Here is a 22,841-nt window from a genome sequence, read left to right as displayed (position 1 = left end):
TGTTTTAAACTAGTCATTGGGTTGCCATTCTTGACATTCTTTGACCTATAATCGTTTATTTCTTTACACACTGTGATTTGGATGGACAGTTATCTCTTTGGTATTAATTAAGGAATAACAGTACTGTAGTTGAAGAGTTGCTACCGTCAATTGTAGATTTGACGGTCGCAAATGCAGTTTTACTAGCGACGCGTAGCGGAGACAGTAAAACGGAGACTTGCGATCGTCACATCAAAATTGACGGTGGCAACTCTTCAACTACAGTACTGTTATTCCGATTCCAATGCATTTCAAAAAGAAATAATACGATAAACTTGGAAAAATGTCTAAATTTGACAAATAAAAAAAAATCCGCGAAACTTCATGAATGATTTTGGCGCAAAGACGTCATTGGTAAACGTGACGTCAGACAAATGAAAACTTACAAACTGGAGGTTATTACGTTACCTGTACGCTTCAAATTCGAATAAAATAACTTTAAAACAGCGAATACGAGGTAGGTGTTTCTTTATTTTGGATTATATAGTAGTAATCGAACATTTGTTGATACAATCATTTCAAAATGGTTGTCCCTCCTTAGTTACGCCTGGTCAACTGTGGATTTGACGGCAACTTTTAGCCAATGAAAAAAATTGTTACATACAAATTGCATTAGAATACTGCATCTTCTTATTTCTGCTTGGTGTCAATTAAATTTCAGTCAAAGCATATTTCAGTATTCTTAATAAAGAAAATAATCAGTGATATGTTTCTTTATATTACTAAATACGAGTTTTATAATACATGTCCTTTTGTCATTCATAATGAAATAGTATCCGTCAGTTCTTAAGTCTTTTGTCTGTCTGGCTTCATCATTGACCACTTGACATTTTATATAAAAACATCAAACACTTGTAGCAAAATATCAAACATGTAAAAACATCCCAAAAACTGTGAAAAAAAACTATCAAATGTATCGTATAAAAAAAGACGTATGGTAAATTAAGTTTTAACAAATTACACATTTAAATGGAAACAAACAAACATATAAATCCTTTTACTAACAACTAACTTTTTGTAAAGCTTTATTACCACAAAATTCTACATATACTGTGACAGTACAGCTATGAATGAAGTAATATATGTAAAAAAAATACTAGACTATAAACGAAGATTAACAGCGATGGTGTTGTAAACATGTTCACATATTAACAACATAAACGGAGTTGGATTAACAATACACTGCAATACCAGATACACATTTCGACAGTATCCCCAGCGATTTTGAATGCAAAATATGTGACAAAAAAAAACACCTAATACATGTACACTATTTGAGAGCAAGATATACGTTATACTTTGACATTCATTTGTGTTTCCATGTTCAGGAAACAAAAGAGAATTAACCACTTTGTCTTTTTTTTCGTAAGGAAGTAGTTATACCTTACATCAACCAATACGAAGTAGACGTTTAATTGCTAATTGTGAAAAAAGGGTTGTCCTTTGTTTTCCGTACAAGGGATGTAGCTTAACATTAAACGAACTTCATTAATTTTTGAACACTACTGTAGGAAGATAAATAAATATGTTCACCTTTCGGGACCTGTAAATAAAGGAGCATGGTCGTTGATATCAATTATTTTTAGGGTAACTGTAGTAGTTGTGTTGTGAACACCATCATATGCATTCACTATGATATCAAACAATTGGTAAATCTCCCTGTCAATGGCGATTTTTGTTCTGATAGTGCCTTAAACAAAAAACAAGAAAGATTATTCTAGCTTTCAGGATATTTTTGAACAGATATTTGGTACGTACATGTAAGTACTTGATAGTGTATAAACGCCTGAAAATAACAGATCTATAAATTTTGAATGCTTTTGTTAGAGCAAATTATTCCTAAACGTCTTTCTGAATTGATTAAAACATGTTATCATATACTTAAACTTAATAACATATGATTTTCACCGTATGATAATAGCATTAAATTAAAGTATTTTCTATATTTTTCGAATTGGTGCTTAGCGGGCTGATATGAAAAGTTTATCACATGCTTCGATTGTTATCACATGCCTTTCCGTAACGTTATCACATGGCATTCCGGTGATACTCGGCAAATTCCGGAAAATACACCTTAATGCTACGTTTTCAGTGAAAAACATTACAAAGTAGTGTACAAAACAATTATATGAATACTGGAAAGTATATTGTGTAAAATAATTAAATTAAATTAAAAAAAAAATTAAATAAATGCATTTTTTAAGTTTTTCTGAAACACAAATTAGAAAGTTACTTTAAAAAAAGTTGACTTTTCCAAACAATTTTCATTATGTATATTGTTGAATTATTTTTTTTGTCGATTCGTCCATATTAAAATGTTTTTTTTCTCTCTGTTGAGGCATATGATAGAAAGATTTCTTATTGAATGTATCAAATTTTGGGTCCGACGTCCGTGAACTTTTTACTCTTTCAAGATCTTTTCGGGAACCACGTAGAAGGATCAATATATATGAATCTGTTATTTTTCTCTACTGTTGAAGCATATGATAAAAAGATCATAACATGTCATTTTTCATATCGCATGTATTATCAGCCCTCGGTCAATATCAGCCCTCGAGCCATGCGGCTCTTGGGCTGATATTGAACCTAGGGCTGATAATACATGCGATATGAAAAATGCCATGTAATAATCTGATAGTATGCCTAATAACTATTTCGATATATTTACTCATCTTTAAATACATATTTATATGTTATATACAGCTTTGTAGTTAAAAATTGAGTTTCTATCGTTTGGTGACATCGATATGTGTTCTATATTGTGTTCATGTTTCGATTGAGAGGTGTTGTTAATTTCACACTGAATATTTGCCAAAAATATTCCAAGCTATGGAGACGTTTTTTTTTTTATATTATATCAATATAATGTGCTACCGAAAGTCAGTGGTTCTTTCATGGCACTAACGCCTTCTCCGCAATATTTTATACTGACCACAAAGAAATAGAACAATAGTTCATAAAGTAGCGTTAAACACAATTAAATCAATCAGTCAACATTTTGTGCTTGTGCTCTCGTTTTTCATATCAGTTCTTTAAAAACAGGTAACTTCATATTCATCAAATGGTGAAGGGATATTATGATTAAGTGAAATCATTGTTAAAATTAATCTCGAAACTAAAATGAAGCCTCAAACGCGGAGCTAAACATGCAACCTAAAATTTAAGAAACATCTAATTCCGAACGAAGAAAACTTGTCACGCATTAGGGGGTTATTCTATTGACTCACAAACTCATGTAACTGTTAATCTGGCGAATATTTCTATCTGGTTACAAAGATTGTATATTAACTCATACCTTTGATTGAATTAATAACGAATGTATCGTCATGTGTTTGAAGGCTATACTTGACTGTCGGGTTAAGATCATTATCAGTAGTTGACAGGCCAGGAATAATCTGTAATATTAAAAACATAGTTATATATATTTTAGTCTTCTTTTTGAAAATGTTTCTGTATATTGTCATTCGAATGCAAGGAGTTGTGGTGTTAATTTCATTTCAAGAGCACAACACAGACATTATTAAAAACAAATCTAAAGGCCAACAAATGTCGTCTTAATATCTTAATTTCCCGAATTAATGTGGGTTAAATATAAACTCTAAACCAAACATGCTACAGGCCTTTGTCTAAATAAAGGCAACAGTAGTATACAGCTGTTCGAAAGTCATAAATCAATTGAGAAAAAAACAAATCCGGGTGCAATGGTGTAAGTGTAATGGTAGTTTCACAAACTTTGAGATAATATATGTAACCTTATGAATAAGAATATAAGAAAAAAACAAATGTGATATGATAGCCAATGAGACAACCATAAAAACATTCAAAATATAAACGTGTATGTATGCAACAATAACTCATCTTACGTACAACATTTACAGATGCGCAAAAAACGATTGTTTTTAAGTCATGAATAACAATTCTAGGTTAGTCTTGAAAAAAGTATGATGGATTTAGTTCTGACTTATTACAGATTGCTAACCCTTGTATGAAATAGCTCCTCGCGTTCTTTTAAAGTTTATAAGCATCCTTGGCTTTCACATTTTTTCAGTGTTGTCGATGATGGTTTATCTTGAAAAGTGCTCCAGATTCAAAAGACTTATAAATAAAAGTTTACTGTTAACCCTTGAGATTAGTGTTGCGAAATCAACAATGAGAGTAACTGAATTGGTATTAATAAGATATAAAAAGGAATAACTAAAAGTTATAAAAAGTCCCCGATTTCTAGGGGATGCTAAGTCATTTAAATAAATATATATCTTACCAACAGTTCTTTACCCTTTTCCTCTTCTACAACCGTAGCGTTGTAAGGAGCACCAACAAATTCGGGAGGTTCATCGTTCACATCTATTACTAAAATTGTAACCACGCCAACAATCTGTAAATTGAAAATTAAATGATGCATTTGAAGCTCTTTTCTTGAATTACATTTAACAGAAACGATCATACCTTCATATCTGAAGGGTAAAAAAATATAAACAATACAATTGGCGAAAAGAACCCATAAAACTTTACATTTTTCCCCTTTTTCATTGTGGTAAGTTTAATTCAGGCTTAAGCACTTCAAATTGCAGAAAACCCAGTAAGTCATGAACATAATTTGTACCTTCTACGAATTTTTTAATTATTGTATTATTTTTCTGTTATGTATGTTTAAACTGCAATTTGAATGCTTGGTTTCTTATATTTTGCAGTATGATGCTTTTGAGAAAAGAGATCCAGTACTATAAAGTTTTTAAGATATTTTTACTTCAATGAAAGAAAAACTTCAGCTTAGCTATTGTAAATGTATGATGACTAAAACACCTTACCGCTAGAGAACACGTTGCAATGTTTTCCTTGTTAGCTATAATGGTAAGTTTGAATTCCTGCTCTTTCTCCCTATCAAATGCTCTTGCGTTTCTTATTACTCCCTAAGAATGAACAAAAGTTTAAAGAACAGCAAATTATAATAGGACTATCTGATTAAATTATGAAAAAAGCAAGTGGCAATTAAAAGAATAGAAAATAACATTGCAGTATCTATTGAGATGCATCAGATTCAAACAATGTATGTCTCTTCATTGATGATATTTATTTTCGGAGCAATTATATTTGGACAAAAAACCTGTCAGTCAGTCGATCTTAATCTGGCCATGCCATTGCAAAAGAATAAAAATGATCAAAATACAAAAACAAAACAGTTTACAAAACGAACTATGGAAACCTACATTTTCATAAAATATTAGATCAGATGTACTAGTACATGTAGTATTTATGTAAGAGGTTAATTAATTTCAGAATCATCATCAATTCATATGGTAAACTAGAGGCTCTAAAGAGCCTGTGTCGCTCATCTTTATTTACTGATGCTTTGGAAATCATGTAAAATAAGGTAAAAATCATAATTTATAGTATCAGATATTCTTAGATACTATAATAATATCTAAATTAATAGCAAAAAAATGCAAAATTTCCGTAAAATTACTAACTGAGAGGCAAAAACACAACTGGTTGTCGGATATGTCTGATAATTTTAGAGCAGATATATATAAATCTGATGAACATTTTTGTCACTATTCAGATTTGCTCTAAATGCTTCAGTTTCCGAGATATTAACCAAATACTGCATTTTACCCTTTGTACTATTTTTAGCCATGTCTGCCATCTTGGTTCGCGGGCAGGGTCATTGGACTCATTTTTAAAACTAGATACTCTCCTGATGAGTGTGAACAAGTTTGGTTATATTTGTCTTAGTAGTTTCAGTGGAGAAAATTTTTGTAAAAGATTACAAAAATTTGATAAAAAGTGGTAAAATTGAATTTAAAGGGCAATAACTCCTGTCTATCTATATTTCAATATCACACTATTGTTTCAAATTAGGGTGACGGTTGGTTCCTGTTAAAACGTTTAAAACCAACTGCATTTGTTTGCACCTGTATTAAGTCAGAAACCTGATGTTCAGTGGTTTTATTTTCTGGTTTTTATATAGAGAAGACCGTTGGTTTTCCTGTTTGAATGGTTTACCACTAGTCATTTTGGGGCCCTTTGAAGCTTACTATTCGGAGTGAGCCAAATATCCATGTTGAATAACGTACTTTGACCAATAATGATTTACTTTTACAAATTATGAGTTGGATGGAGAGCTGCCTCATTGGCACTGATACCCAATCGTGGTATGTTTATAATATAATTTGTAACATGTTTTCGTAAACTATATTTATTATAAAACAAAGATCTCTTGACTTTAGATGAATGTGTCTATTTTTTATTTCTTGTTTCGTTATATAACCCCCCTGTACGTCTGTATGCGTCCTGTTGGTTTTAAATGTACAGGTTTGAGATTTCTCAGTAAATATAAAATCCAGAAAAGTGCTTTGGATGTACGAAATGCTCTATGTGTTATTCGTATTTTAGTTTGAATAGTTAAGAACTATATTTAAGACTTTTGATTTGACGAAATCTGTCAAAACTGATCATGAAATTTTGAGAAATTTATATTGTGCATCTATAAATTTTGCAATTTCTACAAGTAAACTTTATTGAGGCTTGAGTCATAAAGAAAGAACATGTAATAAGACAACAGTGAATTTTACAAATGAGATCACTCGCATTTTATGTGGGTTTTTGTCGCTCAGTCTTTAGTTTTCTATTTTGTTTCTTGTATTACTGTTGTTTTTTTTTTTTGTTTTTTTTTTGTTTTTTTTTTTATTGTTTTTGTTTTTTTGATTGTTTTTGTTCTTATCTTTTTTGTCATTTATTGTTTACAAACAGGGCATTATCGTTTAGTTTTCGACTAATGAGTTTGATAGATCCCTTTTACATTGTTTGCCTTTTTCTTGTAAAAAAAAAAAGAATCTTTTTGAAAATGGTTTTTGTGTGAAAAAAAAATTCTATACTTTATTCAAATTAGTTAAATTCTCATACTCACTGTTTCAGATTCGATAGTGAAATCTAATTCAGCTGATTTGTCAGCAAATCGATAGTTTTCATACTTGGGTACTGTGACAGTTACAATAGCCGTTTGAGACTTTTTATTTTCAAGAATTGTTCCATTGAAATTCTTGATTTCTCCATCTTCATTAGTGGTTTCACGAATATCAATAATGATATCCTCAGTGTCGCTATGTATTCCATCTCTAACGATAACTTTTGCATTATATATAGTTGTATTGAAAATACTATGAACCAAAATAACCCCATTGTTATTGATCGATAATTTATCATTAGGAGTTATTTCGTATGTTAAATTTGCATGCGTATCAGGATCGAAAGCAGTAACAGCACCGACTATTACACCCGTATAAGCAGATTGTACAGTTACGAAGCGAAACGGTGCTCCTAAAAACACAGGATATTTGTCATTGACATCTTGAACCTTAATGTTAATCTGTATGTCAAAAGAAGTACCACTTACTAATAACGTAAGATCTTCATGTATTTCCTGTTCTTTCTGATAGTCAAGTGACACAGATCCAAGTATCAATAAGTTGTTATTCAAAGCTAATTCTGATTTACCAATTGAAAAGGGAATAGACAGTTTCAGCACACCTACACGGGTATTGCTGCCACTGCCCTCTGTTAATGTATGAGTGTATTGAGAACGTACAATAAGAATTGTTATATTGGCAACTAAATGGCCATTTTGTTTAACTTCGATGTATGATGAATAGGCTATTGTTTGGAGTCCTTCTAGGGTATCAAGATGAATTTTTGTTGTTGTCTTTATGCTACCATCATTTTCAACAGTCATGGAATTATCTGGTGATATAGTTGTTACGGCATCCCCGGATAAACACGACTGACAAACTTGACCGACAACACTGTCCTTCGGAGTCCCGTCAATTACAAATATGTTTTTCTCAATGATACTCGTTCTATTAATGGTAATTGCAACATGTATAAAATCACGTATCACAATACCGTCAACAGTAACAGACACTACTACAAAAATGTCGTATTTTGATTTAGATAGTGGAATGTTCTTTACTGTTACGACGACATACTCTGTATATGCAGTGCTTAGTGAAAAACTGTCTGACCCGTGTCCCAAAATTTCAGCTGTTGGTGTTGTTTTATAAAAACCATCAACCTCTGTAAAGTGTTCTCTTAAAACTAAAAAATATAATTTACGATGATACAATTTAAAAAAACAACCGACATTGGTCAAGCAGTAACAAATAAAATATACAACGATTATATTTTGACATGCAGTTGATCCATATTATTAGTTACACGGTGTACTAGAGACCCAACATTAATGGGGCCAGTAAGTTACATATGGGGTGAGAGGGGACACCCTAAATGAAATTTTCTTACATCATAAATATCGTATTAGGTCACATCGCATAAGGCATTAAAACACTGTGTAACGAATTTATCTTACCGACTATCTAAACATTTTGCATTTAAACCAGAAGCCTATCAAAGTGATCAAGTCTTCAATATAAAGAAATTATTTCCATTGATCTACACACAAACAAATACCAACATCAACAACTTTTTAGTTTTTAATTTCTTAGATGCATTTATTTCAATCGTTAATCATCAATTTCTGTATATGACAAGCATAGTACACTCATGAACATAACTTCTAAAATTACACCTGCTTGAAAACAAATTACACAAATAAAGAGCGAGATACGTTATAATCTAATTTTTGTCTAGTTTAAATGTGAATCCCATGGACTTGTTCGGTACAATATTCAATGAATATTAAAAAAAAAACATATAAATGTTGGTCTTATGTCCTAGTTTTGTTCTTATAAAACATCATGAGTGACTGTTGATTATACTTAAATGACTTACCTTCGTGGCCTATAGGACTGCTTTCATTAAGATTTATTGACACCTTTTGAGACTCTTGGTTGAATAATTTAGTAGGCACTAAAATGAACATCATGTATAAGTAAAGTGCTTTCATATGTCACAATTGTTCCCTAAAATTGAAACGTATCCTATTATAAAAATTCATTTTGCCAAAACAATCGCCCCTAGTCTTACTCGAATAACTCCTTCAATACTATAAATCTTTTAAGTAAAATATTGTTTTCGTTGATACCTAGTATCCTCATGTATCTTAATAGAAGATTACAATTTACTTCAGTATTGTTTGCTTTTAATTGCAGTTGTGCTTTTGTTTGTTGCTACACATATTTAACTTTTATCCCTTCAAAATTTTCTTTTCAAATATGTAAATCTATAAAATATTTGTAATTATTTTAAATTAAACTGTGACGATTTACATCTATCCACTTCTGTCATTCTAAAGATGTGCGCACGGTCAACCCTTTTACAACCCTATACAATTACTAAAAGAAACAGTCAATACTTTTATTTTGCTAGATTCACTAAAACACGATTGCTATCAAGTATTCTTTTATTTACTTGTGCTCTGTTAAAGTCCACAATTCCTCTAAAGTCCACAACACCGCTAAAGTCCACAACAATTTTCCGCTAAAGTCCACAACGCCGCTAAAGTCCACAAAATTTCCGCTAAAGTCCACAAAATGACCTCCGCTAAAGTCCACAAGAAAACAACGTTAAAGTCCACAACAACAAGTTCCGCTAAAGTCCACAAAAAAGCACCGTTAAAGTCCAAACATTTTTTTTTTCATTATCAAAAGACAATTTTCAAAGTTTACACCCGATATTATAGATCTAATTAAAAGCAAGGACTTTTGTTCTTAGAAAGTATTTCTTGTCAGCATAAATTCTATTTTGATGAATGAAAAAATAATAGTATTTGCTTTATCGATTTTTATGCGATTTTCTATCAATCAAACAGACAACATTTCTGAAAAGTTATCTAACTATTATATTCTTTTTATTCTTTAGTAAATATTTGTTCATCCATAAGAAACTCCAACATAGCGTTCTCTTTATGTATATGCTGGAGACATAATTTGGAGCCTATATTTGATATTTAAATTTCCTTTGCAATATCTATAAAACATAAGTAAGATTTCCATTCAGTGTCTGTTAGGTTCCACAGCAGCCAAAACGGTCCGTAAATCTCAAAAATAGACTTGGATACATCATGTTCTTTTTTGAAATAAAAATAACGATAAAGAATACCACACATTCATGCATTTTTTGGTGCTCAGCAGATTTCCATCACTCTTTGGTTTGCATATAAAAAAGAAGATATGGTATGACTGCCAATGAGACAACTGTCCACAAGAGACCAAAATGACACAGACATTATAAACAACTGTTTGTTTTGTTTTCAAAAAGGAAAATGAATTTGTTTCAGAATGAAAGATGAATTGAATAGAATGAAATTCAAAACAGTGTGGCTGTGGCCATTGATTGACACATTAAAATCATCCATTGACTGGGACAATTTACATGAACGTTTGTCTGTAACGACCACCGTTCACGACGTACGGTCTACGATAGACATTTAAACTGTGGGGTCACCAAAGGTTTCTTTACGCCTTTAATTATAAAATAATTCAAAAAATTAATCAGGAATAACCTTTATGTTTTAATTTATATAATTGATATAAATCAAAACATCGTGTTATTTCTGATTAGTTTTTCGAATTACTTTATTAAGGTGTTGAGAACCTTTGGTGACCCCATAGTTTAAGTGTCTTTAAAAAGTACACAGTGAGCAGTGGTTGTTACATACAAACGTTCACCTAAATTGTCCTAGTCAATGGATGATTTTAATGTGTCAATCAATGGCCACAGCCACACTGTTTTGAATTTCATTCTAAATTATACGCGGATGTGGTTCTGTATTGTGTATTATCGGTCGTCCAACTGTCTATATCAATCTGCTCAGCTCTTAATAAAACTCCATATCACGGCTTTGTGACGTCAACTAGGTTGACCTGGCCTTAATAACTTTGACCCGGACATATTAGCGACGTCTTAATGTTTGAACCGACGTTAATAAGTTTGACCCGAACTTATCAAGTCAACTTCTAGGTTGCTGGTGAAACTAAGACAATACTTCCAAAAGACGCAAATACAGCCCGATAAATCGATTATCAGGTTATCGGCATATTAATATTGTAAAATATCAGCTGCGAGACATAATATGAAGCTTTTTGTCGAGTAAGCGCATATCAACATGCAGACAACCTGATAATCGGTACTTATCCATGATGAGTACAAGTATAAGTTTTTTTCAACAATGCTACATGTATATATATATATATGTTCCAGACAATATGAGTATATCTGATTTGAACCCTTACGCGTACAATGTGGACCATATAAGTATACCTGAACGTATACTCGTACCGTATGAGTATACTCGTATGGTTTAGTATGAGGTCGACCATACATGTGCATTTGTCAAATTTATCAAGAGTCAGAAAATGAAATAAAAACTTTAACCAAATAAACTAAAGTCTCTAAAGAGCCTGTGTCGCTCACCTGTATTTACTGATCCTTTGGAAATCATGTAAAATAAGGTTAAAATCATAATTTATAGTATAAGATATCATTAGATACTATAATAATATCTAAGATAATAGCAAAGAACTCAGGGACAGCAACCCAACAACTGGTTGTCTGAAAATTTCAGGGCAGATATATCTAAATCTGATGAACATTTTTGCTACCGTCAGATTTGCTCTAAATGCTTCAGTTTCAGAGATATAAACCAAAAACTGATTTTACCCTATGTACTATTTTTAGCCATGTCTACCATCTTCGTTCGCGGGCAGGGTCATCGGACACATTTTTTAAACTATATACTCTTATGATGATTGTGGATAAGTTTAGTTACACTTTGATGAGAAAAGCTCACTTGGCCCTTCGCGCCAGGTGAGCTAAAAAGTGACGCTACATGTTTTAGTATGGAATTAAGTTCAAATGCTCAAATTGCAATTGAAGTTATGGAAGTACATACATGTATATTTTGGAAGATAAGTTTTTAGAACATTTAGGAACGTTGTACTTCAAAAACCGATAAGCCAGTAAAGTAAAATGGTCAGAAGTATTTGTCACCTATAATTAGTTGTTATATATATCATGAAATCTACGGATATTTTTCATAACAAATATTTAGGAACTATTTCATGTAATATTTTAATCAAAATTAGTACCAATAGAAGCAGACCTCTCATAGGTTTATTTGTTTATTTGGTAATTTATCTATTTTGAAGCGTTAATTCTCAATTTCTGATGATATAACACAAAGTTTATATCTTATCCAAAAATTTGATTTACACCAAAAATGAAAAACAAAACTAACCGAAGAAAAGTATGACTAAATAAAATATATGTGGATATAGGATAAAGACAGGATGTGGATATAGAATAAAGGCGATAGGAACGTTCATCTTGCATTGAGCCCGAACACCAACAATTGTTGAACTATCCTATAGTCATATTGATTGATAAAATGTACGTCACATCAAAGTTCACGGTATCGCTTTCAGAGTTAATTTCGTTTCTTTATTCTCTTTTAAAAATTTAACCTATTATGTGTTGCTCTCCTAGCTATAAAATGTATCCCAAATCAAAGACGTGGAACATATTCTATCATAATCATTTGGTAACTAATGCAATTAGTGTTTTTCCATGCCCGTCTTGAACATAAAAACTAAACTAAATATAAAATAAACAACACTCCTAATGCTCAGGTTTGTTGTCATCGTGCAACACAGTTAATAACACATGTAGGAAAATCATAGAACTACATTTATCATAAAACACTGTCAAACATCCAAACATACTATCCACACTCATCTGTGTCCACACTTGTTCTCTTTTAAAGATACTTTTTTTAGTATTTTGAAAAGGCTAAATGGAAGACTAGTATGAAGTTTTAAGCTGAAACTTTTACGAATTATATAATATCAAAGAATGTTTCTGTTCTTTTCAATACAATTTTATTGGTTTAATACTGTAGAACAGATTTAGCGTTTTGTGAGTTTATAGAAATTAATCTTGTGAGTAATTTTACATGTGATTAAAACACTTTACCAAGATAAACAACTAGTGTATGTATATTTTCTTAAGCCCCATTTATGGGCATTGGTTTTTCCTTTTGAATGGTTTTACACTTGTAATTGTTGGGGACTTTTATAGCTGGCTGTTCTGTGTGAGCCAAGGTTCCGTGTTGAAGGCCGTACCTTGACCTATAATGGTCTTTTATAAATTTTAACTTGGATAGAGAGTTGTCTTATTGGCACTGTGACTCATACCACATCTTCCTATATCGATCAAATCAGGTTTTGTTGTGACATTTTGGTAGAAACCCATTCAACGCATCGATATCTGATACTAATCGATAAAAATATAACTTAAAGAATATTTTCTTTTTTATTTGGAATTTATCATACTGGCTTCATTTTTCCGTTCTGAAAATCATTACAGAAATTAATAACGTTAAACGTTGGTTAAAAGTTTTGCGACAGGAGACCTTTGGTAATTCATAAACTTAGTATTTTTTTTGTTTAATGATATAATCAAGATTGTTGCATGCCGTTCAAATGTTATAGATTAGGAGCCACCTTTGCTTTGTACATTAATTATGTCAAAAAGTGATTATATGCAAAGAATAAGAGAAAAAAAATACTTGTTGAATGCAGTAATAATAAATAACGAATTTACAAACTTTTTAGAAATGATGTCCAAATTGGCCATCAAGATCAAAATTGATAGAACAAAATCATATACCGATACTGTACTTTTTTCATGTATCAAACTGATAAAAAAAAATACTACCGAGAAGAAAGGCCAATGCTTTGTATTGTACTACTGGGATAAAAATAACGAATAATATGTTTTTAACAATAAAAAAATTGGTGTGGACTTTAACGGTGCTTTTTTGTGGACTTTAGCGGAACTTGTTATTGTGGACTTTAACGGCGTTTTCTTGTGGACTTTAGCGGAGGTAATTTTGTGGACTTTAGCGGAAAGTTTGAGGACTTTAGCGGCGTTGTGGACTTTAGCGGAAATTTGTTATGGCCTTAGCGGTGTTGTGGACTTTAGAGGAATTGTGGACTTTAACGTTGCCACAGATGTGGTGCTCTTTATTGTTAAAGCTCGTGTCATCGAGAATGTTTAATTAAGATTAATTTCAGAATGACGCGAGATTGCTAGTCATAGTTAGATTTTTATATTATATTGTGAAATAAGGCATCATATGACAATCTAGAAGTTTACAACATGTTGTTCGACAAGTTTTCCAAATAAGATACGTATTTTATTGATGTTTTATCTAGAAAATTATAGATTGGATTCAATAAATATAAATAATATTTTAAAGATATTTTTCATTGGTATTATCACTAATGTTATCCTTGCTGTAAATAAAGAAGTCAAATACAATGTACGTCGTACAAACACTGTCATTTGCATTGCCAATAATTTAACATTTCACCATAAGGATTCCAAACCGAAAGCGTGATTTTTTTTTGGCATCTTGATGAAGTCATTATTTCCGTCTAAAAATATATTTTACCCAATACAATCTTGACGTTTTTCAATGATATCGATGTTTCATATAGAATAACTATACATTGTTTTTTTTTTAAATATACCAAGCTGGGAAACAGATCGAATAGGAGTCTGTTGAATCTTGTTTCAACAGGATAACACATAAAATGTCTCTTTTGGAACAGTGTATGGTGGTTCTCCGTATTCTGGAACTTTTTCAAACGAAATAGTTTGGTATCAAAATTAATTGATATGTCACTGATGTGGACGCCATACTCATGATACTATTTACGGAAATCTACATTCTTACGATGACGGATATTTTGACTTTGCTTATAGCACTGTTACATTATGAAAAAGAATATTTCGCAAAATTTATATGACATAGTCATAAGATGAATATGAGGAACACTTACATTGCTGACATGAATCACTCTTCTTGGCATATCCCTGGACGCATCGGCATCTCCAAGTACTAGCTATAGATGTTTCAGTACATGCACTGTTTGAAACATTACATTTTGCATCTTCACCATGTGTACCGCATTCCTCGTCAAGTGTGGCATCAGTTCTGTTCAATCCTCCACCAATACAGGGTGTGGGTGATGGACTAGCAGACGTAGTCGTCTGTTTTGTCGTCGTCGTTTTAGAAGGTGTGGATGCCAGTCTCGATGAGAAATGGTTTTCGGTCGTGGTCGGTGTTGTTGTTATCTCCTCAGAATATGTATGATCAGTGGTTAGTGGTTCCTCTGTAGTTGTATTTTCTGTAAGGAAATGGCATTCACCGAAATTTTAAAAGAGGGCACGTCACTGATTGGTCAACTATAATGGAGAACGATGTAAACCAACAACGCAAAACATATTTTGCTCTACCTGTTTAAAATACTACTACTATCATAAATGCATTGAATTCCCTCACGATGAATTGAGCAAATGTTTTTCCCACATATTGTGTTTTATATATTTAAAGTCATAAGAAGCCTCAAATTAAAAAAAATAATGCATATGTTTTTTTATAACTCAATGGATAGTTTTCATTATAAAACTTATGTAAATATACTTTTTTCTGAAGAAAATTCTTTAATTTATTCATATTTAGAAGAAGTTTACTTTATTTCAATTGCTTCCTTCCGGGAAGCTATTCCCCCCGACATATTTTCCGTATGCAAAGTGACCTCGGTGTGACCCATCTCGTAAAAATCTGGTGATCGCAATACGCATGGATGTCCTTAAAATAAACTATTATCTGAAATTACATGTTAAACACTGCGTGCTCAATTTCCATGCTTTTTTGTTGATTTTTTGTCGATTGTTGACAAACAATTGACAATCGTTAAACTTCGGCTTCAAAACACGAACTTTAATTACCTGATATATTTTCACAACAACACTGACCGATTGAAAAAAAATTGACGATTATACGAAATTTACACGAAAAAAATGATAAATTTGTGCTCAGAAGACTAAGTTTATGAAGTTTGTATGCATTGGTTCAAGAATTGGAAGAACATTATTTTCCACCGGTCACTCGTTTCTTATGACTTTAAACATTTACATTAAAAATGGAGAGAGAAAAAAAACGACGGAGCAGACAAAATTTCCGAGTAAAAGACTTCTTTTTTTTTATTTTATTTTAAACAAACATTCAACTGTACTGATAAACTGCATGATGCATGTATGCTATGAAAGCAATATAAGCAACAAATTCGCTACTATCTTACCAAGCATACTTACCTTGTACCTGAAATAAAGAAGCATCTAAAACTAAAAAAGCATCTGAAATAATAAATATGCAAATTTTTATACTTACTTTGGAGATATCCATATAAAAACTTTAATACTTACATAATTTGACTTTTAACGTACACCTTATTCAACACCTACTCACGAAATGTTGATTTACTGAATTCACTGCTGTTAACTGGAAGTATAAAAAAAAATCATTTAAAAGTGTTTAAATTAAAAAAAAACTATTGCTTGTTTTACACAAATGAAGGTTTTCTTATCTGTCTCAATCGTCTTTTTCCTGAATTGTGTGAAAACAAGTACTTCAAATGTGTATACGAGTTATGAGCCTGTAGTTCCTAATCTTAGTTGTTAGCTTCTTCTGTATGCTATTGATCTTTGACATTTTTGTAGACTTTTACTGGTGGGGTGTTCAAACATATCTGTTAATACTCTATATTTCATTTTATAATTATAACAAATGGTATATGACAATACAATACTTAGTCTAATTGAATATTTAGAAGAAAAAGTTTTGTTTTTAGAAATTTTGTGGTGAACATGTACATTTGTATGTCCATGTAATGGTAGAAAATTGAGTCCAATCGGGACACGTCGGTGGATTAAATTAATCTAATTTCAGATATTTTGCAACTGAAAAAAAAGCAGTGTGAAATCATATGTATTTAAAAAATCTGTAGTAGAATTGCCGACTTTGGCGAAAAATTAATAAGCTTGTAATAAACATATTAAACTTCGAATTTAAGTTTTAACTTTTGAGTCGTAACGTACCAAAAGAAATAATTGCTCAATTGGCAAGGATGGATCATATAGTGTCCATGATCTTCACAATGGAAACATTTATTCCCGTCCTCCGTGTGTATCTGACGGTGCTGGGAATACACCTAAACACTACAGTTAAATAATACTGAATAATTCTTTCTCAATAATTCTACTTAAAAATTAAATAAACTGCAAGCCAGTTCTCTGTCTATTTCCTTATACAGTGTTATATTGTTTTCGTACCATTACATTAGACAATTATACAATACATGTTAGGTAAAGTGTTTTACAATATATATATTTACTTAGTGCTGTATACCTGTCGTTTTTTAAATAGTTTCATTTGCTTCCCATGTTTTGTTTTCTCTTACAGATCCCTGTTATTGAATCTGCAAAGATTAACAATCATAAACAGTTATAGGTGAAATTTCATTTAAAGATCATTTCAAGATTTTAAAAAATTGCCAAGCAACGATTGTTAAAGGTTCATTGATCGTTTCTTTGTTTATATTTTTCTATAATATCGGTTATTATTTAACCAAAAAATTAAGAAAATTACAGATTTATGAGAAAATCACTATAAAAAAGAAGATGTGATATGATTGCGAATGGGACAACTGTCCACAAGAGACCAAAATGACACAGACATCAACAACTATAGGTCACCGTACGGCCTTCATCAATGAACAAAGCCGATACCGCATAGTCACCTATAAAAGGCCCAGTTTGACAATGTAAAACAATTTTAACGAGAAAACTAACGGCCTTATTTATATAAAAAAAAGATGAACGAAAAGAAAATATGTAATACATAAACAAACGACAACCACTGAATTACAGGCTCCTGACTTGGGACAGGCACATACATAAATCATGTTGCGGGGTTAAAAATGTTAGCGGGATCCCAACCCTCCCCCTAACCTGGGACTATGCTTATTGAGTAAGCATTTACTATGCTCCCTCGCCGTATCTCTCATGCTTATTTAATGAGGGTTGGTTGTGTGGTCAGAATTGTTGTACAGTCAATACAGTATTATTACATCAATTGATAGAGAACAGACCGACAGACGCCCTTTACGAAAAATCTTGATAGCCATAGTTCTATACCATTACTACCACGTGGTACACAAAATAAACATTTATCTTTACCTGTCCTCGAATATTGTTTTATGGATTCGAAATATAACTTACCGAGATATAAATTTAAAATTGTTGATAAAAAAATGTCCTATTTTAAGTGATTGTCGATTCACAATGTCATATTAAAAATATGACGGTTTGAATGGGGTTGACAAAATAGATAATAATGGCCCAAGTGTACAGAAAAAAACCAAAACAAAATAGAAAATAATAGTGTGCTCAAATATAAAGAATACAGAATATAATTGGTCGGAAAAAATAAATACTAGAGAACAATTACATAAAAAAATACATTAAAACAACATGGAGTAAAACATGAAGTTGTTCATTCGAAACAATACAGAATAAACACTTTACAGAATACGCGGTAAATGTATGTTATGCCTCAAATTCAGAAATCTATTCAAAATCACGGTGCATATGTATATACAAATTGGAATTCAGTAAGACCCAGTATCCTCTGTAAACAAATTGACAAAAAGTATTCTAGATTGTTTTTCTTTAAGCTGGGGTCACACATTCACGATTTTTACTGCCGTCCTTGACAGGACCATTCCCGATTAAAATTTGTCAAAAGTCTGATCAAGATCCTGTGAATCGTGGATGGAAATTCGATTTGTATCTTTCGCCAGGTAAAAATCGACCGAGTCTGTCACGACTGCGTCCCGATTCTACCGAATGTAATCCGACAGAGATCAGATAGTGACAAGACAGTGAACCGACGCTGACGGAAGTTATCCGTTCAAAAACTGTCGGCATAATCGGGATGATCAGGTACTGTCGGAACGTAATCCTATCACGGTCCGCTCTATCGCATTGCAAACGGCTTTTTCTGGTCTCAGTCGTATTGTATTCTGTTATTGTCGGGACTTCTCCAGATCATTCCCGTTCCACAGGACACCGTCCCGAATACACAGAACATTGTTAGGAATTCGATTCGATACAGCAGAATCTGTCACGACATAGGCACGATTGTAATCCGACTAGACAAAATCGGCTGAGTTTCCCCGAATGTTACGGGACGCACCTAACTGTCGGGGTGCTTTGCCGAACTATTCGGACCATTCCCGATCAGTAGGAATCTGTTACGAACTAAAACGACTGCGTTCAGACAATAATAGGACATTCCAGATAATTGAGGATACTAATCCGACTTTTTCACTTTTCGTGTCGTATCGCTGTCTAATCTCAAACGGTCTTGTTGATAGTATTTGACTATCAAGAAAAATCTATCTGAGGAACTATAATATACAGATGATCCACCATTAATAGCGTACCCCGAATCGACAACGTTGAAAACACGAAGTTGTTCATTCGAAACAATACAGAATAAACACTTTGCAGAATACGCGGTAAATGTATGTTATGCCTCAAATTCAGAAATCTATCTAAAATCATGGTGCATATGTATATACAAATTGGAATTCAGTAAGACCCAGTATCCTCTGTAAACAAATTGACAAAAAGTATTCTAGATTGTTTTTCTTTACCGAAAGATTTTCACACCTCTTCTGCCTCCCTTTTACGGGTTTTAAATCTATCAGTGAATCGTATAGAACTGATGACTTAACAAAAAGAGAGGTAAGAAATATCTGAAAAGCAAGTCATTAGTAATACGAAAAAATCCCCAGTCTAAAATGCATTTTAAAACAGGACTTGTTTTTCATTTGAAAACTTACCATGGTTCATCAAAAGAAAATTAATTGTCGTCATCCCCTCAAATCGGATCATGCACACCAACAATGAATAGATCAATCTTTTCACTTGTATGACAATTTCCAACAGTTCCATCACAGTAGTTCTAAAGCAGAAGTAAACGTGAGTCAAATTTATATTTTGAACACAACATACTAATCTGAGTTGGAAATATAACAAACTATAATAGATTTTACGTCATACGGCAATTACATAAAAAAAAATAAGAAGATTCGGTATAATTGCCAATGAATGTATGCGTTCATTGATTTGAATTAGTATTCAATTCATAGAAGCCGAGGAAAACTTTGACGACATTTTCCACAAAAGGCCTTTCAGACAAACGTGAGAATGATGAAAAGATAGACAGAGTCGAGCGGTTACTAGACCTGCTTTGGAGATGAAGTTTTTTTTTAATTGTTTAAAAAATTAAATTCAAAGCAATATATGAATACATTTTCTATCTTTATATTCTTGGAATAGGCAAATAATTCTAATTATGATATATTATGCAACAGCCAGATTATTAATAAAGCACATAAATTACAATGGAAAATTGAAATGTTCCAAAAACATGATATTTCTAAGACTACAAAAAAAAAGACCAGTCAGTTTTCTTTTGAAATGAATATATAGCACTTACCGTCACTTTAATCAGATATGATCGAAAATAAAAAGTTCAATGACTGTTGCAAAGAATAGATATTTTTTTCCTCGTTTGCGAGTTTCGGATTTTCTACTTCCTTAATATGTTTATCCGAGAATTCAGTTATAATATTTTCAATCTGTTTAAAGCGTGTTAACTTTATCTCGTTTTTCCAGATAATCTACGATATTGATGTAAAATTGTTTTATAACACAACCTTATATCTTAACTATTTACTGTCATTTTATAACTTTTAAAAACTCAAGCATTACGGTAGCGATATACGAAAGAATATTTGATAAGAGCACAAAATGTATGATATAAATCATAAAATATCATACCGACATGTATGTAACCCTTCAAGTATTTATTTAGCCGATGTTTTATTAGGGGTATTGTAATATTGCTCGTTTTAAAGATTAATAAAAAAGAATTTTTTAGCGGTTAACTCTTTTTCTCTCTTTATAAACTGATACATGCTTATATTCACGTCCCTGTCCAAATTTAGCAACCTCGAGCTCTAAGATCAATTTCCTGTTCAAAGACAGGAACACAGAGCTCATGTTCATGTCCTGTCCAAAGACAAACGTCAAGCTACAAATTCATGTTCCTGTCCGAAGTCAAGAACCCGGAGCTCCAAGTTCATATTCCTGTCCGAAGTCCAGAATTTCGAACTCAGTGGTCATGTTCCTGTCTAAAGTCGATAACATTAGAGCTCCATGCTCATGCCAATGTCTAAAGACATGAACCTCGAGCTACAGTGTCATGTTCCTGTTCAAAGTCAGCTACCTCGAGTTCGTGAGTGGTTTTCTTTGATTATGTTTTATAAATCATTTTGTCCGAGAGGGAGTTTGTAGTGTATCCGTTTAATTTAAAGGCTGGTTTTCTCCCTGGCAACATGTATAGTGTGTGACTTTAGCTGTTGTATACAGGCCAATTGTAAAAAAAACATAAAAAACGATAGATTTACAGAATTGAGAATAGGCATACAATTAAAAAAAATATGAAAAATCGGCAAAAAATAAGGATAGAGGTACTTAAATATGAAGAGTATATTGGTAAACATTAAGCATTTTTTTAAAGGAAATTAACTTATCATAGATATCAAGACAGAGAACAATGGCATGAAAGTAAGAAAAAGTTAAAGAAACAAGATCCATGATTATGTATCATGAATTCTTTTAAACGGCCGACAGAAAACAGTGTGACAGGTCAAACCAACTTTGTATAAATGTAAATGTTGAAATCTTGTTTTTAGACAGATTTATTCTTTTCTTTTTTAGAACATATATAACATAACACACATTTTATAAGTTTTTCTGAATATGATGTAGAGAATAAATATTATGTAGAGAATTTTAAGACACAAAAGATTCATGAAATACTTGAAAATGACATTGATAGTGAAATAAATCGTTTTCCCAATTACGAAAATTACAAAATGTGGTAAAATTTCGGTCAAGTAGATAACAATCTTGATACTTTAATCTTTTGCATCATAAAGTATTCGATAAGTATTAATTTATCAAAGAGTTATGCAAAACAGACACTCTAGTTTATCTAAGAGATTTTGGTCAAAAACACTTATCAATTTTATCAACCAGGAAGTCTTTAAAAATATATATTGCAAAAATATTGATTATTTAAAATATGTATCGATCTTATATAACATGGCTGATAACGGTTATACTTTTCTTACATTTAATTAAACTTGATAAATCCTAAGATATCTTATATTTAGCCTAGATTCAAATAAAGCGATAGATAAGTTAGACACTGCACAGTGACACCTTTTTTTTAAATACTTAAGAATATTGGTTACCATTTTAATAAAACAAAATATCTAGGTAATTTCCCATCAATGGAAAAACGGATGCATTAGTTTAAAACATGAAATCCATAAACACACTTGCTATTATATATGAACCAGATTTTCATCGCTTTAATGCGGGTTTTCATTCCACAGTCAAAGTAAGGCCTTAATCATGGAGCAAACATAACTGCAAGATCAAGAAAAATCTAAGGATGTGTATAATAGTTCGTTTTGGAGTCATGTTAAATATCACAAGTCCATATACAAACAGGCCCTATAACATGGGAAGACAACAATCGCATGAAGAGTTGGAATAAGATCAGAAGCTATGATATTGTAATCATGAATACTATACATTGAATTATACTTTTTTTTACTTTTTTGGATTCGAGCGTCACTGATGAGTCTTTTGTACACGAAACGCGCGTCTGGCGTATAAACAAAATGTAGTCCTGGTATCTATGATGAGTTTATTTATATACATGATTCACATAATAGAAACATAGATCTTTGTACAAGAAAGGCTTATGTACTATAAAGATATATGAACCTCGGTAAAAAGAAACTAACATATACGAAATCGGTTTTTGTTCTATCTTTAAATAAAGAAATGTTTTT

General features: G+C 31.8%; 2 protein-coding genes across 2 annotated transcripts in view; one reads left to right on the top strand and one right to left on the bottom strand.

Moving 5' to 3' along the window:
* The window catches only part of LOC143062763 (protocadherin Fat 4-like), a 49,819-nt gene extending 32,774 nt beyond the window's left edge, over window positions 1–17,045 (bottom strand). The window contains exons 1-8 of the mRNA XM_076234538.1: window positions 16,939–17,045; window positions 14,838–16,342; window positions 8,824–8,901; window positions 6,947–8,130; window positions 4,848–4,949; window positions 4,301–4,414; window positions 3,335–3,434; window positions 1,573–1,729 (exon numbers count right to left, since the gene is read on the bottom strand). Of these exons, the coding sequence (XP_076090653.1) occupies window positions 1,573–1,729; window positions 3,335–3,434; window positions 4,301–4,414; window positions 4,848–4,949; window positions 6,947–7,768 (1,295 nt within the window). The 5' untranslated portion in view covers window positions 7,769–8,130; window positions 8,824–8,901; window positions 14,838–16,342; window positions 16,939–17,045. The remainder of the gene's footprint in view (window positions 1–1,572; window positions 1,730–3,334; window positions 3,435–4,300; window positions 4,415–4,847; window positions 4,950–6,946; window positions 8,131–8,823; window positions 8,902–14,837; window positions 16,343–16,938) is intronic.
* LOC143062766 (amino acid transporter heavy chain SLC3A1-like) overlaps window positions 1–22,841 on the top strand; it is a 387,949-nt gene that overhangs the window by 243,713 nt on the left and 121,395 nt on the right. The window lies entirely within an intron of this gene.

The sequence above is a fragment of the Mytilus galloprovincialis genome, chromosome 2 (genome assembly GCF_965363235.1).
Source record: "Mytilus galloprovincialis chromosome 2, xbMytGall1.hap1.1, whole genome shotgun sequence".
Lineage (NCBI taxonomy): Eukaryota > Metazoa > Mollusca > Bivalvia > Mytilida > Mytilidae > Mytilus > Mytilus galloprovincialis.
This window is presented reverse-complemented; position numbering and strand designations above follow the sequence as displayed.